The sequence below is a fragment of the Typopeltis vanoorti genome, chromosome 24 (genome assembly GCF_054136105.1).
Source record: "Typopeltis vanoorti isolate ZY-2024b chromosome 24, IOZ_Tvanoo_1.0, whole genome shotgun sequence".
NCBI classification, from domain to species: domain Eukaryota; kingdom Metazoa; phylum Arthropoda; class Arachnida; order Uropygi; family Thelyphonidae; genus Typopeltis; species Typopeltis vanoorti.
The window spans coordinates 6,801,258-6,820,484 of record NC_143572.1 but is presented as its reverse complement, the minus strand read 5'-3'; the positions used below and the strand labels follow the sequence as shown (position 1 = coordinate 6,820,484).

The 19,227-nt window shown below is 34.7% G+C and overlaps 1 protein-coding gene across 1 annotated transcript in view; it reads left to right on the top strand.

Moving 5' to 3' along the window:
• RhoGAP1A (Rho GTPase activating protein at 1A) overlaps nt 1–19,227 on the top strand; it is a 587,523-nt gene that overhangs the window by 238,531 nt on the left and 329,765 nt on the right. Inside the window, exons 10-11 of the mRNA XM_090414103.1 lie at nt 2,446–2,579; nt 2,677–2,744. Of these exons, the coding sequence (XP_090270229.1) occupies nt 2,446–2,579; nt 2,677–2,744 (202 nt within the window). The remainder of the gene's footprint in view (nt 1–2,445; nt 2,580–2,676; nt 2,745–19,227) is intronic.

The following is a 19,227-nucleotide window of genomic DNA, read 5'->3' as shown; positions in this document are numbered from 1 at the left end:
TGATGAGAGGGAATAATCATAACCATTATTATTACTAACAATAATAATAATAAAGCATCTACTATTAATAATAATAATTAGTAGTAATATTAGTAATAGATGTCTTTAATTAGAAACGTAAGGATTACATGCGTTAAAGTATCCATGTTGATATAAAGATTTTTTACATAATCTTTTCAGGATTGTGTAAAACACACACAAAATACATGAAACACATACACATGTACTGACTAAAAGGAATATCTTTCCAAAAAAAAATTACCATGCATCTAATATATATATAAAGGGGATATCATGTTAAGCTTCAACTGCATCACAAGTTAATTCAATACAAACTGCTCTTTTTGATAAATACACTTCACTTATCTTATAATTCATTTTTCGATGAACTGTTCATTCAGTGATTTGTAGTTTTGATGAATTGTGATTTTTCAATGAATTGTTGGTTTTTGACAAATTGACTTTCAATAAATTGTGTTTTTTATTTTTGATTAATTACCATTCGATGAATTGCTTTTTTTAGAAACTGCCTTTTGATTAACTGTTGTCGGATGAACTGTCTTTCGATTTATGGTTTATTTGGTTAATTGTTTTATGATAAATTGCCTTTCGTTAAATTGTCGTTTGATAAATCATCTTTTGATAAAGTGTTTTTGGTGAATTTTCTGGATGCCGAGTGTACTGTGTTAAGAAAATGTTCCCTTTGTCTATTCTGTAGTAGTAGTATGTATTCTGAATACATACTACTACTACTACTACTACATTATTTGTATGGTATTTTCTTTTATTAGTAATTAACACATTTCTTTATAGTCATGTTTTGACTCACAACATTATGCAAAAATGGACATAAATATTTAATATGCTGCTGATACAGTGAACTTATACTGTAGCAGACATCATTATAATGAATTTTATCCCTATTACTAACAAAAGGGCTCACTTAAAGCTTCGTAATCAGTTCTGTGCTAAACAATATTCGCTGTAACAAGCTTATTTGGGTTTCTACAGATTTATTATAGTGAGAGTCGGCTGTATTTTTCTATATTAAAACCAGAGGTGTGCTGGTAAAAGTTTTAACAAATGGCTTGTGGTGGGGCACAGCAGGTTCTCTCCTTATGAGAATTACACCTCCTCCTCCCCCCAAATCCGGGAAAAAAAAAGTATAAACAAAATTGCATTATTAGAAAACATCCATTTGTTCTTATGACAATCACCTTATTAAGTTCACAACAATTCCCCCTCCTCTTCTAACTGAATTTTTGGTGGGTGCGCAATGTTACTTTTACTAGGGAATTATTATAGAATAAGGCAGTTTCTCGTTGCCTTCCTTGTCCATTAGTATTCTTTGTGTTCATGGGGTGGTTTTGCTATTTTAAGGATCAAAAAACCAGTTTTCTCAAGAAAAACCCATCCAGTGCCACATGAGACTGGATAACTCACCCCTAATTGAAAAGTCCTGATTAAAGTTCTTTGTATCATAGAAGGGATTTGAACCCAGTTCTTTCCAACTAGCAGACTCTGTCAAAAATATCTGAGCTACAGAGTCTCACAAGAATTCTAGAAAAGGAAACTCTTTGACAGATGCCAAGCATTGAGAATGTAAATACCTTAAGAAGAAGTGACCCTGGCACAATTAAATGGATGCTTGTTGAAAAATGTTCCTGTAAAATTGCTAGTGAAGATAATCCCTACACAGGCTGCTTTGGAAAAGAAGCACAAAGTCTGCCCAAAGAAGAGTGACTTGGTTTATTTTCCATGTTCTCGTGTTATACAAGCTTATCGCCCAAATGTTGCTAGCCATTGTTGATTGACGTGTATGATTCTTGATAGCCATTGTCAGTTTAACAACCGGCTCTCAAAATTCTTGAAAATTTAGCAAGCCAATTCCAGCACACCATTCATTACAGCTCGTCTTTCAGAACACAGAAATACTTATCATTGAATGCATAATGGTCAAGTAATTGTGGAAACAGTTCAAATTGTAATGAAAAGAAGTGTTGATGTCCTGTCACACACTCTCTCAGGTAAGTTCTAGCCATTGAGCCAAAGATGTCCTTAAAATGACAAATTGCAATGCAACTTTAACACCATCTGCAGCGCAACAGCCACAGACTACCTTTTTCCACCTTAGAGGTCACTTCAATAGGACATTAGTCATTTTTTTTCCCCACTAAATTTGAATTTCCATGATTAGTTGATTGTGTTCTGTAACTATATCTGGACTTTGTGGATGCTGGTTTGAAATCTAGTGAAAGATTAGCAGCTTCAAAGAAATATAGTAATTTTTTATTCTAGTATAGTGCTGTATCAATGCTAGAAAAAGTTAATGTGAACAACTGACAACACATAAGCATTTCTACATGTGTGAGTATAGATAATTTTAAAATCTTACAAGCTATTCTTTAATTTAATATTCTCCTAACATAAACTACCTTTTTTCAGACAACGGATAGAGCTCAGCGACATCTAGTGAAAAACAGTTTTATTGTTGAGCTTTCAGAAGGACATAGAAAGTTAAGACATCTTTTCCTGTTTAGTGATGTCATTGTTTGTGCCAAATATAAACCTTCCACTAGGTAAGACTCTTTTTGAACTTTAACAGTTTTCATTTTATTTCTTAAATTTCATTAATTTTATGAAAATCAAGATATGCATTTTCTTCTTTACTTATAGGCAAAAATTTACTTTTGAAGTCAAATGGTACATTCCTTTATCTGAAGTTAGTGTTCCAGATTCTGAGGGTAAGAATACTATTTATTTATTTTATTTTATTTTGAATGAAGGGCTTAATATAATAATAATAAATTTTCCAGTCAACAGGTTGTACATTCAGATCCCACTGTGGGCATGGATGTTTGTGAATGTCTTTAGGCTGTTGGCAGATTTCATTGTCTGGTGTAAGATCACTACTTATTTGATGCCTGAAGTGTCTTGAAAAAGTTCCATATTCTTCTTCTTCTCTTCAGGGATTAGGCATTTGCCTGTTCCAGCTTCACTGATCCCCCCCCCCCCCCCTCTCTCTCTCTCTCTCTCTCTCTCTCTCTTTTCCTTTAGTCTATATCTATTCACCTCTTTTGGTAACCAATATCTTTCCATCCTGAACACATTATATTTTTTTTTTAAAAAATAATATGTACAAAAAAAAATACTTTAGCCCATCCATGGTACTAATGTACTTCTTCAGCCATTTTCTGTCCACTGCTGAACAGAGACTTTCCTGAAAGTCCTCCATTCAGTCCTATCTTGAGCCTTTTTTTTGTGCTACTGAGCTCCAGCTCTATCTTTAATCTCATTGTCCCACCATCTCCTGTAGCTCTTTCCATCTCTGAGATAACATTCAGAGATGAACTTTGTACATTTTTGATTGCTACTTCTTGCAATGTGACCTGTCCACTGCCATTTGGATCTTTTAATGGCTGATATAATATCTTTCACCATAGTTTGAGATCTGACACAAGTATTTCACCATTCTATCTAGAATGGTAATATCAAGTAATGATCTTTCCATTGTTCTGTGGGTAATTCTCAACTTGTTGGTCAATTTTTTAGTCAGTCTATTTTTCACTTCCATATATCATGACCAAAAGTATACAGCTGTCGAATATTTTTCTTTTAATGTAGATTGGGATGTTTCCTTTGAGTGCTTCATGGTATTTTCCAAAGGCTATCCAACAAAGTTGAATTCTATGTATAATTTCTTCTTCGTAGCCTCCCTGTACTGTGATCTTTTATCCTATGTACATAAAATGTAAATAATTAATTAAAATTTTTTATGAAATCATGAGTGAGGACTGTTCTTTAGGATAACTTCCCCAAATTGAGAAAATTTAAGGCAGTTGCTTTTGTTGAGGTTAGGATTGCAGATGTGTGCCTCACAGATTTCTATATATAATCTTTCCAGAAGAAAATAACTTCTGTGTATATATTCTGGATTTTAGCAACTATGTTTTAGTAGACAATGCATGGCTAGCTAAACCAGTATTATTGGACTCTCAAAATAAAATGTATTCTTGATATTCCTCAAGATGGAACTGAGCAAAATGATGAGTCTGTCTATAATAATATAGACTGCGAGAACAATGGATTCTTTAAACTCCTGGATAAGAGAAAGGAGGATATTTATCTTTTGAAGAGACAAGGAAGGTGTATTTAGTTTATGAACTGGATGGAAAGAGAATGTAGGTCAATCTGGCATCTTGCAGTTTTCTCTGAGAGTCCTTTAAAAAATGGAACAGAAATTCTAGAAGCTTCTTTTTGAGGAAGATTACAATGAAGACAATAATTATTATTTTATTAATTGTTTTTGCATTATAACTATTGGAGATAAAGTTAGCTCTGATAACAGATAGTTCAATATTTAAGAGAATCAGTTGAACAAATCTTACGAGCTCTGCCAACTAAAGATTTAACCATCATATTTCTGAATAGGGGTGATGATGCAGAGCAGTATTAATGTGCTTGCCAGTATGAGTTGGTTTTCTGTGTACAGAGAACTGCAGATTGCCGTTATGCTTACACAGAATGAGAGCATCCAGAAAAGGAAGACAGTTGTTCATGAACAAATATTAAATAAGGAAACTATAACTTAAATATCACACAGTTTCATCGAGATTATTGATTTTTTTTTTTTTTTTTTTTTTTTTTTTTTTGTTATGATCTTGCATAGCTGAAGAATTGTAGGATCTGATAAGCATCTTCCATTTCTTGTGCAAAATTAAGCCCTAATTTCCATTAAGTTCTGAGTGCATATTACTTCACTTCCATTCCATGATTTAGTTGAGACATTTCAGTAGTTTGTTTTAGTGAGTGATTGTTGTGTTTGGTGTAGTGAGAGTTGACTGTAAGTTGGAAAATTCATTCTATTCACAACAGGATGCAGGAGATAAAAAGAGTGAGATGTGAGTTTTATTTATTTTTTTAAATTCTCTCTCTCTCTCTCTTTTTCTGGCCATTTAGCAGATTGTTAGCTTTATAAGTTGATCAAGACCAAATCTCTATCTAAAAAGTAATATTCCTTAATGCAGTTAATCATGAAACTACAGGGTGATTCAAAAAGATGGACTCAATTTTGTGACACTAGTGACAAATATGATGTAGAGTATATTTGATTATACTCACAATACAGTTTATAGATGCAGGTTATAGTCGCTCTATGGGTTGACTTGCTTGGACTATGCTCAAAAGTCTGTTGAATTTGTCTCATATTCTCCTCTGATACACATGGTCTGCCAGAGCTTTTTCCCTTACACAGACAACCTGTTTGCTCAAATCGATAATTCCAACGACAAATGCCCTTCCTTGTTGGAAGTTTAATGTTGAAACGATGACAAAACACATGCTGCACCACAGTCGGCGACTTGGTTTTAATGAGCTCACGAACACAAAAAATTTTGTGCTGCATAGTAGCTCACAACTGACGCTGCTGCTGCACAGCTGTGCGCTAGGCAAGTGCTCTAGCAGTAGTATTTCAAACTTTAGACCTCCTCTTTCAAATGTTATGTAGATCATTCACATACAATGTATAGTTCAGGAAATATAGCCATACTAAATCGAGTCCATCTTTTTGAATCACCCTGTAAATTAACAACTTTACTCTCTGATTCCTCTAACATTACTTAAGATTCAGCTCAGATTTATAAATAACAGCTTGATATTGGATGATCATTTGTCTCAGTCCAATCTGCACTGGAAAGATTTGAATAAGAAACTCTATCCCAGTCCAGCATAACCCTCTGTTTGGTGGAAATATATGGATGACATATATAATATATATGTATATGAAGGAGCATTTGTAAAGAAGCGTTTGAAGGAGTAATGGCTGACTGTATACCTAGAGTCTGGATTGTAAATCAAGTAGGGGTTAAATGGATGAATAACACCATTAAGCTTGAGCTGCAAAAAAAGAAACAACTGTGGAGGGAATTTAAGGAAAAAGGTGACCTGCAGGCCCACGAACAGTATAAAGCACAGGCCAGAAGGGTAATGAGTGTGATAAGAAAAGCAAAAGCAGATTATGAAAGGAAATTAGCCACACAAGCTAAAGAGAATCCCAAACAGTTTTTTCGATATACTGCAAGTAAAAGAAAAAAGGTATATGGCAGAATGATTTTAAGGAATGCCGATGGTAGGGAGGTAACCGAATCAGTTGAAATAGTGCAATTACTGAGCGAGCACTTTGCAAGAGTATATCATCCAGGTGGTGATATTGCAGGAATGAAGGAACCAATAGCTTATACAGGAATTGAAGTGAATAGTACATTACAAAACCTTAATGTGAATACATCTACGGGATTGGATGGTATACCAGCTTGGGTCTTATGTGTAGTGGCTAAAGAATTGTTAGTGCCCTTGACCATTTTGTTTAATTTGAGTCTCGGGTCTGGGTTGGCCCCAACGGAGTGGAAAGAGGGATTTATGCAGTGGAAAATAGTTCCACTGCATAAAGGAGGTTCCAAGACTGCTGTTGCAAATTGCTGAACGATCAGCATATCAGGAGTTGTCAAGGTTTTGGAGAACGTAAAGAGAAAAATACAGGAATGGATAGATGAAAATGGGATAATGTATGGGGGGACAGCATGGTTTTGTGAAGGGTAGATCATGCCTTAGTAACTTGCTCACGTTTTATAACACAGTAAACGGCTGAACTGGATAAGGGTAATGGGTTTACAGTGATACTGCTGAACCTTGCTAGGGCCTTTGATAGGATACCACATGGAATTCTAATCAGTACACTGCAGCATATGGGGATGGATATACGGTTGGTCAGATGGATAGGAGGGTGGTTGATGGAGAAATATCAGAGAGTAGTTTATTCAGGAGTAGAGTCCTACAGAAGGCCTATGACTGGTGGTGTGCTGCAGGGTTCTGTTCTTGGACCACTACTATTTAATTTGTTCATTAACGATATAGGAAAGGGTCTGAGAGGAACTGTTCATTTGTGTGCTGATGATGCAAAGTTGGGCAGAGCAATTGTGAATGCACATGATGTCAAAATTTTGCAGGATGATTTGGATAGATTGGAGGACTGGGCTAAGGAGAGTGGATGTCAATTTAATGTGGCAAAGTGTAAGGTTAATCATTTTGGGGTGAAAAGATTAGCAGCAGTATACCACATTGGTGGAACTATACTCCAGGAGATTGACGAGGCCAGGGATTTGGGGGTGTTGGTGGATAGGGAGTTGAAGTTTAGGGGCACATTGCAGAAGTGGCTAAATCAGCTCATCAATTGGTTAACTGAAGAATACTTTGACGAGCAGAGACAAGCAAGCTATTGTTTCTCTGTATCGAGCCTTGATAAGACCCCATCTTGACTACTGTTCCCAAATTTGGATGCCAGGTTTTCTTCTTGATGGGGAGGAGGTTGAGAGGATCCATAAGCGAGTGACCACGATGATAGCATGTCTATGGAATGAACCTTATAAGAACAGGTTGGAGATCTGTGGGTTGCAGAAATTGGTTGATAGGTGGAAAAGGGGTGATATGATTGAGACATTCAAATTACTGAAGGGTTTCTATAAAATTAATTCAGAGGATATTTTTCAGAACAGGACTGGTGGTGGGAGGACTAGGGGCCATCCATGAAAACTGGGCAAGAGTGTGGTTAGCAAGGGTGTTAGAACTAGGTTTATTACTTGGAGAGTGGTGAATGAGTGGAATAAGCTGCCAGGTTGTTGTGGGTGCCATGACTATGAATGAGTTCAAGGCAAAGTATGATAGATACTCTGTGGATGTTTTATAGTTGTTCTTGACATGATGTTTAAGGCCTTCCTCAATGAGTCTAAGGACTCCTTGGAGTTGCCAATAATAATAATAATTGTCTGGCGATTTACTCTAATTCCTAGCACATATCAGACAAAATACACTGGAATTGGAAAGAAACAATAAATTTTCCACTAAGATTTTTTATTAAATAAATAATAATAATGTTATTATTTATTTACAGGTCTGGTGGTGTATTTCCTTTGAAGTCTGTCATGACGAATCATTCACCCATATGGTTCATGATGTTCATTCTAAATCTCCCAATACCATTTTACCTACATAATCAACATCATTAATACTCTAAAAAACAAAGCAATATTTTGTATCTTAGATGACATCAAAAAGAAGGAAGAACTAAGCATCTTGCATAACCCATTGATCCTTAATGGATTTTGTAAGAAAGCCATTTATAATGTTTTGTATACAGAATATTGTATAAATATTAAGATTCCTTATAAGCTAGTCTAAAAATTAGTCTCTTGAAGTCTGCTAAAGATAATCCTTTCCAGAAAAATCTAGAAATATCTCATATTGGTTAGAGTCGGAAAAATTCTGAGATTAGAAAAAGCAAAACCATAGCAAGATTTTTCAGAAAGGAAAAATTGTCTTTAACCATACATGAGATGTCTCCAAATCACAGTATGGATTAGAACATGGCTACTGTGTCATAAGTGGAAGAATATTTCTCATCTCATTTTGAGGAATCTAGTGAAGTGATTTTCTCCTGCAGGAAAGGAATCCTTGGAGGAACCAGCATGATTTTGCACAGCATATGGAAATTGATTATTAGATCATGAAATACTTCAAACCAGCTTTCTATACTTTCATTCAATGTGATATTCAGTTTTATCCTGCTCATAACTAAATGGTGAACACTTTCTTTTTCAAATTACCTGTATACTTTTGTGTCCTGAACCAGCTTGAAGATATCACTATCAAAAAATATCATAATGAGACTTCTTATTTATTGTGTCATCTTTCCATGTGAATTTGTGCACATCTTTATGTTAGAACATGGTATTAGTAATATTCAGTTCATGTCCTGAATAGAAATTCTGCATGTGTTTACTATTTTTATTAGCTTTGCACTTTTCTCTAAATTTTCCCAAAACACTTTTGTATATCTGCTATTCTTTTTCTTACTTTGTTGTTAAGACATCCATCAAGAACTAACTTTTCCTTTTTCTTTGTGTCAACTGCCTTCTCTCATGACTTGAAAAATTCCTCCACTTCTTCCTTAGTGGGACCACAAATATTATTTCAGCAGTGTTTGTTCATTTTTTGTGAAGTTTTTTATATCAGTAACCCTGACAAAGCTACCAGTATTTGGATTTTGTAAAGTCGGTTATTTTTGAAAATTTTATTTCTCTCTTAAGGAATTTATAAAGATGTCAACAGTTTGGTTTTAATCCTGGTATGTGAAATAACTTATGGGTCTTACAGAAATCTAAATAAACATGTCCATATATTTATTTAGATTTAATATTTCAATTAGCTATTCTTTTTAATGCCATGGAGTCATCAAATAGAATTAATCACAGACAAGGTTGACTACTTTAATATAACTGCTTCAATTTGTAACTGTCGTGAAGTGACTTTATACTAAAATAACACACACCGAACAGTCAGGCTGCCACTAGGTTGCAAAGGGCCAGAGAAACGTCATAAAATATTGGCTTGCTTAAATATATAGTGAAATACCATTGTGTATCAAGAATATTGGCTTGAGTTGTAATGGAAAAAGTTTTTCTAAACTTTGTCATTGCAACTTGAAAAGCAAAAAGAACTCTGGTGAAATCCATACTGGTTATAAGATATCATCATCAAATTCCTGATATGTACCCTCAAGAGGTGTACAGGATATGATAGTACTACATGAAAAATTTACATCGTTACTAACTTCCTATCTACAATTTTCCTCCAAATCAGTCTGTTACTTGTCAAGACTCCAACATCATTAGATCTTATATTTCTATCATCTAAGGCACTTTGTACCATATCAATCCACCTATATCTTGGTCTTCTCTGGGTCATTTTCCTGCCAATCTGGCAGAGAAAACTTGTTTTTCTAATCTTTCCTCATCCATTCTATTTAAGTGACCATACCACCTGAGATTAGCTCTGCTAACGCATTCCTGGATGCTGACAATGTCAAGTTATATCCTAATATCCTCGTTTTTAATATGATATTGCCATTGATGCCATCTGTTCAGACCTCTAATCTTTCTCAGGACTCTCATATCTGCGGTCTCTAGTCTTCGGTCAAGTGTTTTACTTCTGATCCAGCTCTCAGATCCATAAGTTAAAACTGGTTTGAACACCGTCTTGTATACAGCTAATTTAGTGTTCCGACTAATTTCTCTCTTATTCCATATGAATTTATTCAATTGACTTCCCACCATACCAGCTTTGCTGATTCTGTTGTCTCTTTCTATATTTAATTTACCATCTTCACTAAAAATCGTGCCTAAGTGGCTGAAATGTTTTACTTGTTCTATAGGTTCTCTGTTCACAACACAGTTGATATTTTCAACGATTTTACCTATTTTCATTGTCTTCGTCTTTTTATTGCTGACCTTCATACCATATCTATTACAACAGTTATTCAATTTAGTCAGGGAATCTTGCAACTTGTACTGGATTTATTTAGAAGTATAACATCATCCGCATAAAGCAAAGAGCTGACATTAACATCTCCAATTCTGATATCATGTTTAATACCACTTTCCTTCATAATGTGATCCATAATATATAATGAATAACAGAGGGGATAATGTACATCCTTGTCTGACACCAGATTTAACATCAAACCATTTTCCTATACTTCCTTCAATTCTAATTGCTGACTTGCAACTCAAATAAAGAAAAGTATTGCTTGATATAATGCTCCATTGACATCATATAACTGTAGTGTTTTGAGTAGCTTCTCTCTTGGCACCTTGTCATATGCCTTTTCCAGATCTACAAAACTTAAATACAGATCTTTGCTATATTCCCATGCTTTCTCAACTATTTGTCGTAAAGTGAAGATCTGATCATGACAACCTCTATTTGTCCTGAACTCAACTTGTTCTTCACCAAGCTTTTCTTTCACAATTCTTCTCAACTGTTTCTCAAAAATACTTGCATAAATCTTGCCAGGAACACTCAGTAGGGAAATTCCTCTGCGATTCTCACATTTAGTTTTATTTCCCTTTTTATATATGTGTACTATTAGAGCTCTACTGCAATCATCGGGAATTTGTCCCTCTGTCCAGGCCTTCTGAACTATGCAGTGCAGCCACTGTAAGACTTTCATACCACCATACTTCAGCATTTCTGGTAGAATATCATCTACTCCTGCTGCCTTTCCACATTTCAAGCCTTTCATGGCTTTTTCTACTTTAAGTATGGATATGTATTCCTGACTGTATGCCTGAAAGTTTATTTTTCACTTGGTTAGTGTATAATAAAATTAGTTTAATCCTTTATCCAAGTGTGAGTAAACAAAGTTTGTGCCTGAAAGTATCTTCAGGACTGGGGTAAGGTGGTACAACACCAGGGCAACTCGTTGCAAAGGTGGAGCAAGCTGCCAACACTCCTAGTGTTGGTAGCTTGCTTCACCTCCACCTTACCACCTTACCCCAGTCCTGAAGATACTTTCAGGCACAAACTTTATTTACTCACACTTGGATAAAGGATTAAACTAATTTTATTTGACTGTATGCCTGTTGAGTGTTTATCACTGTGTTATCACTGCTTGTTTCATTTGGCAATTTTTCAAAGTAATTTCTCCATACTTCAAGGATATCTTTAACTCCTGTTTTCAAGTCAACTTTATTATCTCTAACTCCTTTTACAGCACTCTTTCTTCCATTACTAAGCTTCTTCAACAACCTCCAGAATATCTTACCACCTTCTTGATATTTATTTTCTATGTTCTTGCCAAAGTCCTCCCATGACTTTTGTTTTGCTAGTTTTACACAGTGTTTTGCTTATTTATATTTGTCTCTGTATTCTCTAAGAGCACAAGCTGACTTCTTTGTCAGGAACTTTTGATATGCTTTCTTCTTTTTCTTCACTGCCTCTTTAACTTCCTGTGTCCACCATGGCATTCTAATTTTTTTATCCTTGCAGACAACTTCACCACATGCCTCTCTAGCTGAATCAATCAGGGTTTTCTTCAAGGCTTGCCACTGAATCTCCAAGGTTTCATTCCTGTTCTCAAACTCTTTCATTTTTTCTTCAATAATCTTTGTGTATTTTAGTCTACAGTTCACATCTGAGAGCTGCTCAACTTTTATTCTCTTTAAAACTTTCTTAAATGTTATTTTTTCAATATGAAATTCAATTTTATCCTGCTCAAGACTAAATAGTGATCATTTCCAATTTCAAATCCTCTGTACACTCCTGCTCCAGGGAGAAAACATCACTATCAACAATAACATAGTCAATGAGACTTTTCTTATTCCTTGCCTCTTCTCTCCATGTGAATTTGTGCACATTTTTATGTTGGAACATGGTGTTATAGTTCACCCACCATTAGAGATCCTTCGACACTTCTGCTCATCTCAGAAAAAGGAGAATCCATTCCGATAATAGGGTAATCAATCCGTATTGTGGGATGAGTTGTCTATTATTACCGGTCGGAAAATTCACTTCTCGTTTATGATTACTGTAGTTAACTATGTTGCTTGTATAACAATTGGAAATTTTTACCTATAAAGCACGTGATTTCGCGTGTTGGCGACCAATTCGGACGTCCTTCATTTCTTTCTCCCCTTCAACATGAATCAACTATTCTTGGAAAGACGCGAAGCAGGGACCTTCAAACGGTGGGTGAACTATAGTAATGACCAGTCCATGTCCTGAGCAGAAATCCAACAGATATTTGCCATTATTATTTGCTTTGCTCTTTTCTCCAAATTTTCCCCAATCATTTTTGTATGTCTGACAATCATTTCCTACTCTGCTATTTAGATCTCCAACAAGGACCAACTTTTCCTTTTTCATTGTGTCAGTTGCTTTCTCTAAAGCATCAAAAAATTCCTCCACTTCTACCTTAGTAGAACCTTCTGTGGGACCATAGCACAAATGAGTCTGATTGTCCAGTTCACCATTCTGATATTTCCCCACATCACTCTACTTGAGATTGCCTGCCATTCAAGAAGATTAGCCTCATATTTTGTGTTGAATACAATGGCTACTCCTTCTTTTCCTTGATTGTCATTGCCTGAATATAACATTTTGTCTTTATTGCTCAGAAAGATCTCACCAGTTTTTGTCTTTTTTGTTTGTCACCCTATTATGTCGATCTGGTACTTATCTAGTTCCTCAGCTAGCTCCATTTCTTTGCCATTCAGGCTTCTTATGTTGATAGTACCAATTTTTAACTCTGGTAATGGTAAGTTGGGGTGTGCTTTCAGATTTTTTACAGAAGCTGACTTTTTGCTGTTCACCCTGGTTCCCTGGCGAAAACAACGGGACCGTTGTTTAACTGGGTGATGTCCCAGCTGGCATGAAATTTTGTCATGCTGTACCATCATTTTGTATATTGGTTTAAGCTAATAAGAATACAATTTGGTCGGCTAAATCCCAAATTGCCAGCCCATCCTCGTTCGTTCAGTATCCAGGTAGATAACCAACAGGGTGTACCACGAGAAGGTGAGGATTGGACATTAGGTCAGAAGCCCTTTAAAGAAACGGTTCTCCACATTTCTTTAAAGGCTATGTGGAGGTCTCCTCTCAGTTATGCAGCTCAGTTTGTTGAAACTCGATAGAGAAGTAGCTGTATGGGGTTCTTTATTTTAGAGAATCGAAATGAGAACAGTTGGTTGACAATTTCATTTTAAGAATCTGGCTTTATTTATTTTGAACAGCCTATTCACAGTGATAGGATTTTCCTGATATCTTTGACAGATCAAAGATGCTCTTACAGTAGATTGTTGGTGAACCATTGTTGGTGCCCATTTTGAGGATATAAATACCTTGCAAGGTATTGGTATTTGTTTTGATAACTGTGACTCCTTGAGAAGAAGGAATAACTTACATGATAGCTTTATTTTCATAAAATTTCTACTCTAGTATTGGGCATCTTTGATATGAATTTTTTTTTATGGTCTAAAATACGTTAAGTCTTAACATAATTTTAAAACAATAGAGATATTATTTAAAAAAAAAAAAATCCAGTAAACTGTTGCACATGGCGGGACTAATGGGGAAGAAATATTTCTCATAACAGTGATAACTTCACTCCTTCGTTTCTGTTCAGCTTTGGTTAATGACTCAAGACTTCACAACTTTGGATAAATGTTCTAAGAGAGAACCACTTCTGTGAAGGACCTTAGTTTTATTTCAGATGACTCAGTGATAAGTGGAGATGCATATTCTGCAAATCCAGACTATTCTATCTCATGGAATTTTACATAATCGAGATGCTTATCACAATAAACAATCCCAGTTTTATTAGTTTTTGCCAAGTATAATAACTCAAGAGGCAGAAATATGAATGGAACAAAAGGATGCTTAATGACCAGCAGATCTGAGCAATTTGACAATTCTTTCAGAAATGCCTTTAGCACAAGGAATGCTAATGTCATTAACCAATTTTTTTTTGCAGGGGGGGGGGGAGGGAAGTGAAGAATCCCTATAGTAGTTAATGACCATGTTGACATAAGACTTAGTAAAGCTGTCTGTTGGTCTTCAGGTGTCCTTTCACTCATTAACAAGATTTATATCTTTTTAGCCTCTGTAAAGCATAAATCCTCACTTTTAGCTTGCTGTGGTGTTTATCCAATTTCCTACCACATGGGTTATCATTTTTTGGCAAGACTATAAGATTTATGGTTTTTTATTGTGATGAACATCTGAGTTATGTAAAATTCCTTGAACTGGAACATTCTGGACTTTCAAAACATGCCATCTCCATCATTGAAGCCTTTGGACCAAGATCCTTCACAAAAGCAGTTCTCTCTTAGAACGTACAAGGGTGGTCTGAAACGCTCTCAGCCTCGACCATAGTGCATGAAATTGTTGAGACTGTAGGGATTTCCAAAGAACGTGTAGGATATATTTTGCATGAAGAATTGCAAATGTAAATGGTTTTCACAAGATGGATGCCATGCTTGCTAATAGCAGATCAAAAATGCACTTGTATGAAAATCTCTGAACAGCTCTTGGAGCGTTTCAACAAGAATAAAACTGATTTTGTGCATCGATTTGTTAGTATTGATGAGACTTGGATTCACCATTACACACCAGAATCCAACAGAAGCCGATTGTTCTACGGCAAAGAAGACAAAGTTGGTTCCATCAGTAGGAAAGGTCATGGTATTGGTGTTTTGGGATTCTAAAGGCATTTTGTTTATTAATTATCTTGAAAAGGGTAAAACAATAACTGCGGAATATTACTCATATTCCGATCTTTTAACCAGACTACAGATTTTTATTCATGAGAAAAGATCCAGTTTGCAGAAGAAACAAATCATCTTTCATCAGGACAATGCACCTGCCCACAAAGGTGTTTTGGCAATGGGAAAATTAAGGGATCTGCACTATGAATTGTTGGAACATCCACCCTATTCCCCAGATTTGGCTCCCTCTGACTTCTATATCTTTCCAAAACTAAAATTCTTCCTCGCTGGTCAGCGTTTTTCTTCAAATCAAGAGGTGATTGCAGCTGTAGAGGGGTATTTTGCAGATCTTACTGAGAACCACTACAGGGACGGGATAATAGCTCTGAAGCATTGCTGGAATAAATGTATTAGTCTTAAGTGAGATTATGTTGAAAAATAAAAGTAATTTTGAAATTATAAATTCGTTTTTTCATTGTTAGGCTGAGAACCTTTTAGACCACCCTGGTATATACCGAGGAAGTTGTGTGATAACTTGCATCACTGACCACACCCTTACCAGAAATTATTGATTGAAGTTATCCCTCTTATGGAAAATAATTCTTCACTATATGTTCCACCATATGCAGCATTTTATTATTTATTTAGTTTTTTATAATACATCTTTAGTTTTAAACCTATGTTTAGGATCTTTATGTATTTTACACTGTTATTTAAAGTAGTTCATGCATTTTCACTGTTGAGTCTTTAGGTTTTCTGTACTATCTGTTTAATTTAAAATTTGTAGCGTAGGTCTATGTGTGAGCATAAATTAGGATAGGGCTGAGAATGCTCTTGATACTAGAGCAAACATTTTATCATAATAAAATTACTCCATTTTTGGAGTTATTTTATTATGATAAAATCCATTACTCCAAACTATTCCATTGTTGTTATTCATTTAGTTATCCTGGCTTACATTCTGTAATCTGTTTATTATTGAGCTCATCCATTTGTTGGGATTATCATTTCTTTCCTCCCCTCCTCCCCGAGCTCTTTTAATTGGCTCTTAATTTGCTTCCCCCATGCACTACAAAGTTTGAAGTATTGGAATCTGGCAATTATTAAATATTACCATTGAATAGCTGAGAATTAAATTAATTTCTTTTATCACCTATATATAGTATTGTATTATTTCAAAAAAAAAATCATGCAGCATAAAAAAAAAATCACCAATCACTATTTTACTGCAGTAAAACTTATCTTTAGTGATTAGCAAAACATTTGTACTGAAGTATTGCATCTAACACGTATAATTAGTAAAACAAAAATGCAATTTCATGCAAAAGCATGAAATTGGTATTTTTTTTTTTTTTTTGTTTACTCTAGAAGATGAATAATATGAATACCATGTGGTATGAATAATATACATACGACATATTTAAAGAATCATCACTATGGTTATTGTAAGCTTCATAATGGCAAATTTTATTCCTACAGTTAGCCATTAATGATGATTATAATAGCCATCGTGATGATTCTGTAAATAAAACTTAATTCTAATAATTTATGCGAAATTTTTAAAAATAGTACAAAAATAAAATATGTAGATACAAGTAATTTGAAGAGGATGATAATTGCCAATTATCTCTAGCATTAGATGATTCTGAAACTAGTACTCATCCATAAATTGTAAATAATGAATCATCACATAATGCTCAATCAGAATCTTGTTATTTTAGATCTAAGCATTAACATAGATCTAAAATAAATTTATAAATAAATTTATAAAATAAATTTATTTATAAATTTGTTTTATTTGTAAATGTAAATGTACAAATAAAATTTTTTTATTTTAGGAATTTTTTTCCAATAAAATTTGAAAGATAAAACTAATGTAAAAATAGTCATAATTCATAATTATGAATCTTTGTACTATTATTTCTCTACATTAGTATTTTAATAGTTTTGGATTTGTAGCCACAAAAAATAGGCACAAGTGTGGTCTGAAAAGTTATCGGCCTAACAATGAAAAAAACTAATTTATAATTTCAAAATTATTTTTATTTTTCAACATAATCTCCCTTAAGACTAATACATTTATTCCAGCACCATTATCCCGTCCTTGTAGTGGTTCTCAGTAAGAACTTCAGTCACTCCTCTACAGCTGGAATCACCTCTTGATTCAAAAAAAAATGCTGACCAGTGAGGAAGCATTTTAGTTTTGGGAAGAGATAGAAGTCAGAGGGAGCCAAATCTGGGGAATAGGGTGGATTTTCCAACAATTCATAGTGCAGATCCCTTAATTTTCCCATTGCCAAAACACCTTTGTGGGCAGGTGCATTGTCCTGATGAAAGATGATTTTTTTCTTCTCCAAACCGGGTCTTTTCTCAGGAATTTTTTCGTCTAGTCTGGTTAAAGATCGGAACAACATTCGCCAGTTATTGTTTTACCCTTTTCAAGATAATTAATAAACAAAGTGCCTTTAGCATCCCAAAACACTGATGCCATGACTTTGTCTTCTTTGGCGCTGAACAACCAGCTTCTGTCCACTGTTTGGATTCTGGTGTGTAATGGTGAATCCAAGTCTGAATGATAGTAATAAATCGACCCACAAAATCAGTTTTATTGTTAAAACACTCCAAGCACTGTTCAGAGATTTTTATGCGCGTGCGTTTTCGATCTGCTGTAAGCAAGCGCAGCACCCATCTTGCGCAAAGCTTTTTCATTTGCAATTCTTCATGCAACATATATCCTGCAGGTTCTTTTGAAATGCCTATAGTCTCAACAATTTCATGCACTTTTCACCAGTCATCCAATACCATATTGTGCTTGATCAATGAATTCTGGTGGTGTTACACTTTTTGGATGCCTTCATGTGGATCATCTTCAAGGCTGGTACAGCCACGTTTAAACTCGGCAGCCCATTTCTTAATTGTCGAAAACAAAGGAGAAGAGTGCCCATACACATTTATGTACTTTGAATGTATTTCTTTTGGCGTTAAACCTTCTTTTACAAAGAATTTTATAACCACATGATCCCCAATTTTATTCATTTCAAGGGATACAGACAACACTTTTGCTTCAGACAGCTGTATAAAACAAACTACTTGATAGAATGACTTGCAATTTCACATGGTGATACTTATGACAGATGTACCAATTTAGAAAAAAAAAATCTTGCTGATAGTGTTGCCATCAATGGTCAAGGCTGTGAACTTGATAAGACCGCCCTTGAACAATATGCCCAGTATTGATATTTATGTTAAAATGAAATCTAAAATATGTGAGATTTATTCTACTCACTAGATATCTGTTATAATTTCAATGGTTCTTTATGTAATTCTGTGATATCTGTCATTCATCATAAAGACATTTTCTTTTTCCTAACGAAGACACCGTGTCAGCCATTAATAATTTGTCACTCACCACTTAATAGAAAGAAAGCATTTTATAATAAAACTTCCTTGGCATGCTCGCCAAGGAGGTTGGTGAGTGATTGATGGCTGATAGAGAGAGAGAGAGTGTTTGGTATCTGATTAATGGGGACACAAAAGGGGAGAGAGATAATGGCAGTTTGAGAACACATAGAACTTTTTTTTTTCTTAAGGAAGTTTTAGAAAACTTGGCAATCGGAATACATTAATAGAGGATTCCAATTAGGGAATCTTAGGAAGGCGAATTCTTTAGACTGGAAAGTTGAGACAGTCAGCAAGTGAACAGCAAATAAAAGGAGATATTAAGTAAGCATTCTGTTTCAGTGTTCAAAGAAATGCAAAATGGAAAGTTTCGTCTTTGTCTCAAGGATGCTGATGATATTAATTACTTTATTGGAATAATTGATGTAATTAGAGAAATCTGAAAATGTAAAGTTGAAATGGCTCTACTCTGAGACAGTGTACATAAAGTAGTAAAAGAAACTTTGGTAAAGAATATTTATCCTCCAATGAAATGATGTGGACTAAGCATGCACTGCATAATCCTGTGGAAGTCAAGAAGTTTTATATTTTCAGAAAATGCCTAATAAAGAACTAATGAATATTTATTATTTGCAGGAATTTGTCATGAAAAACAAAATGTTCAGTGTAGCAGACTGATTAAGTATATTTAAAAAAAACCAATACTAGGATGATTCACTAAGTCAGTGACTTT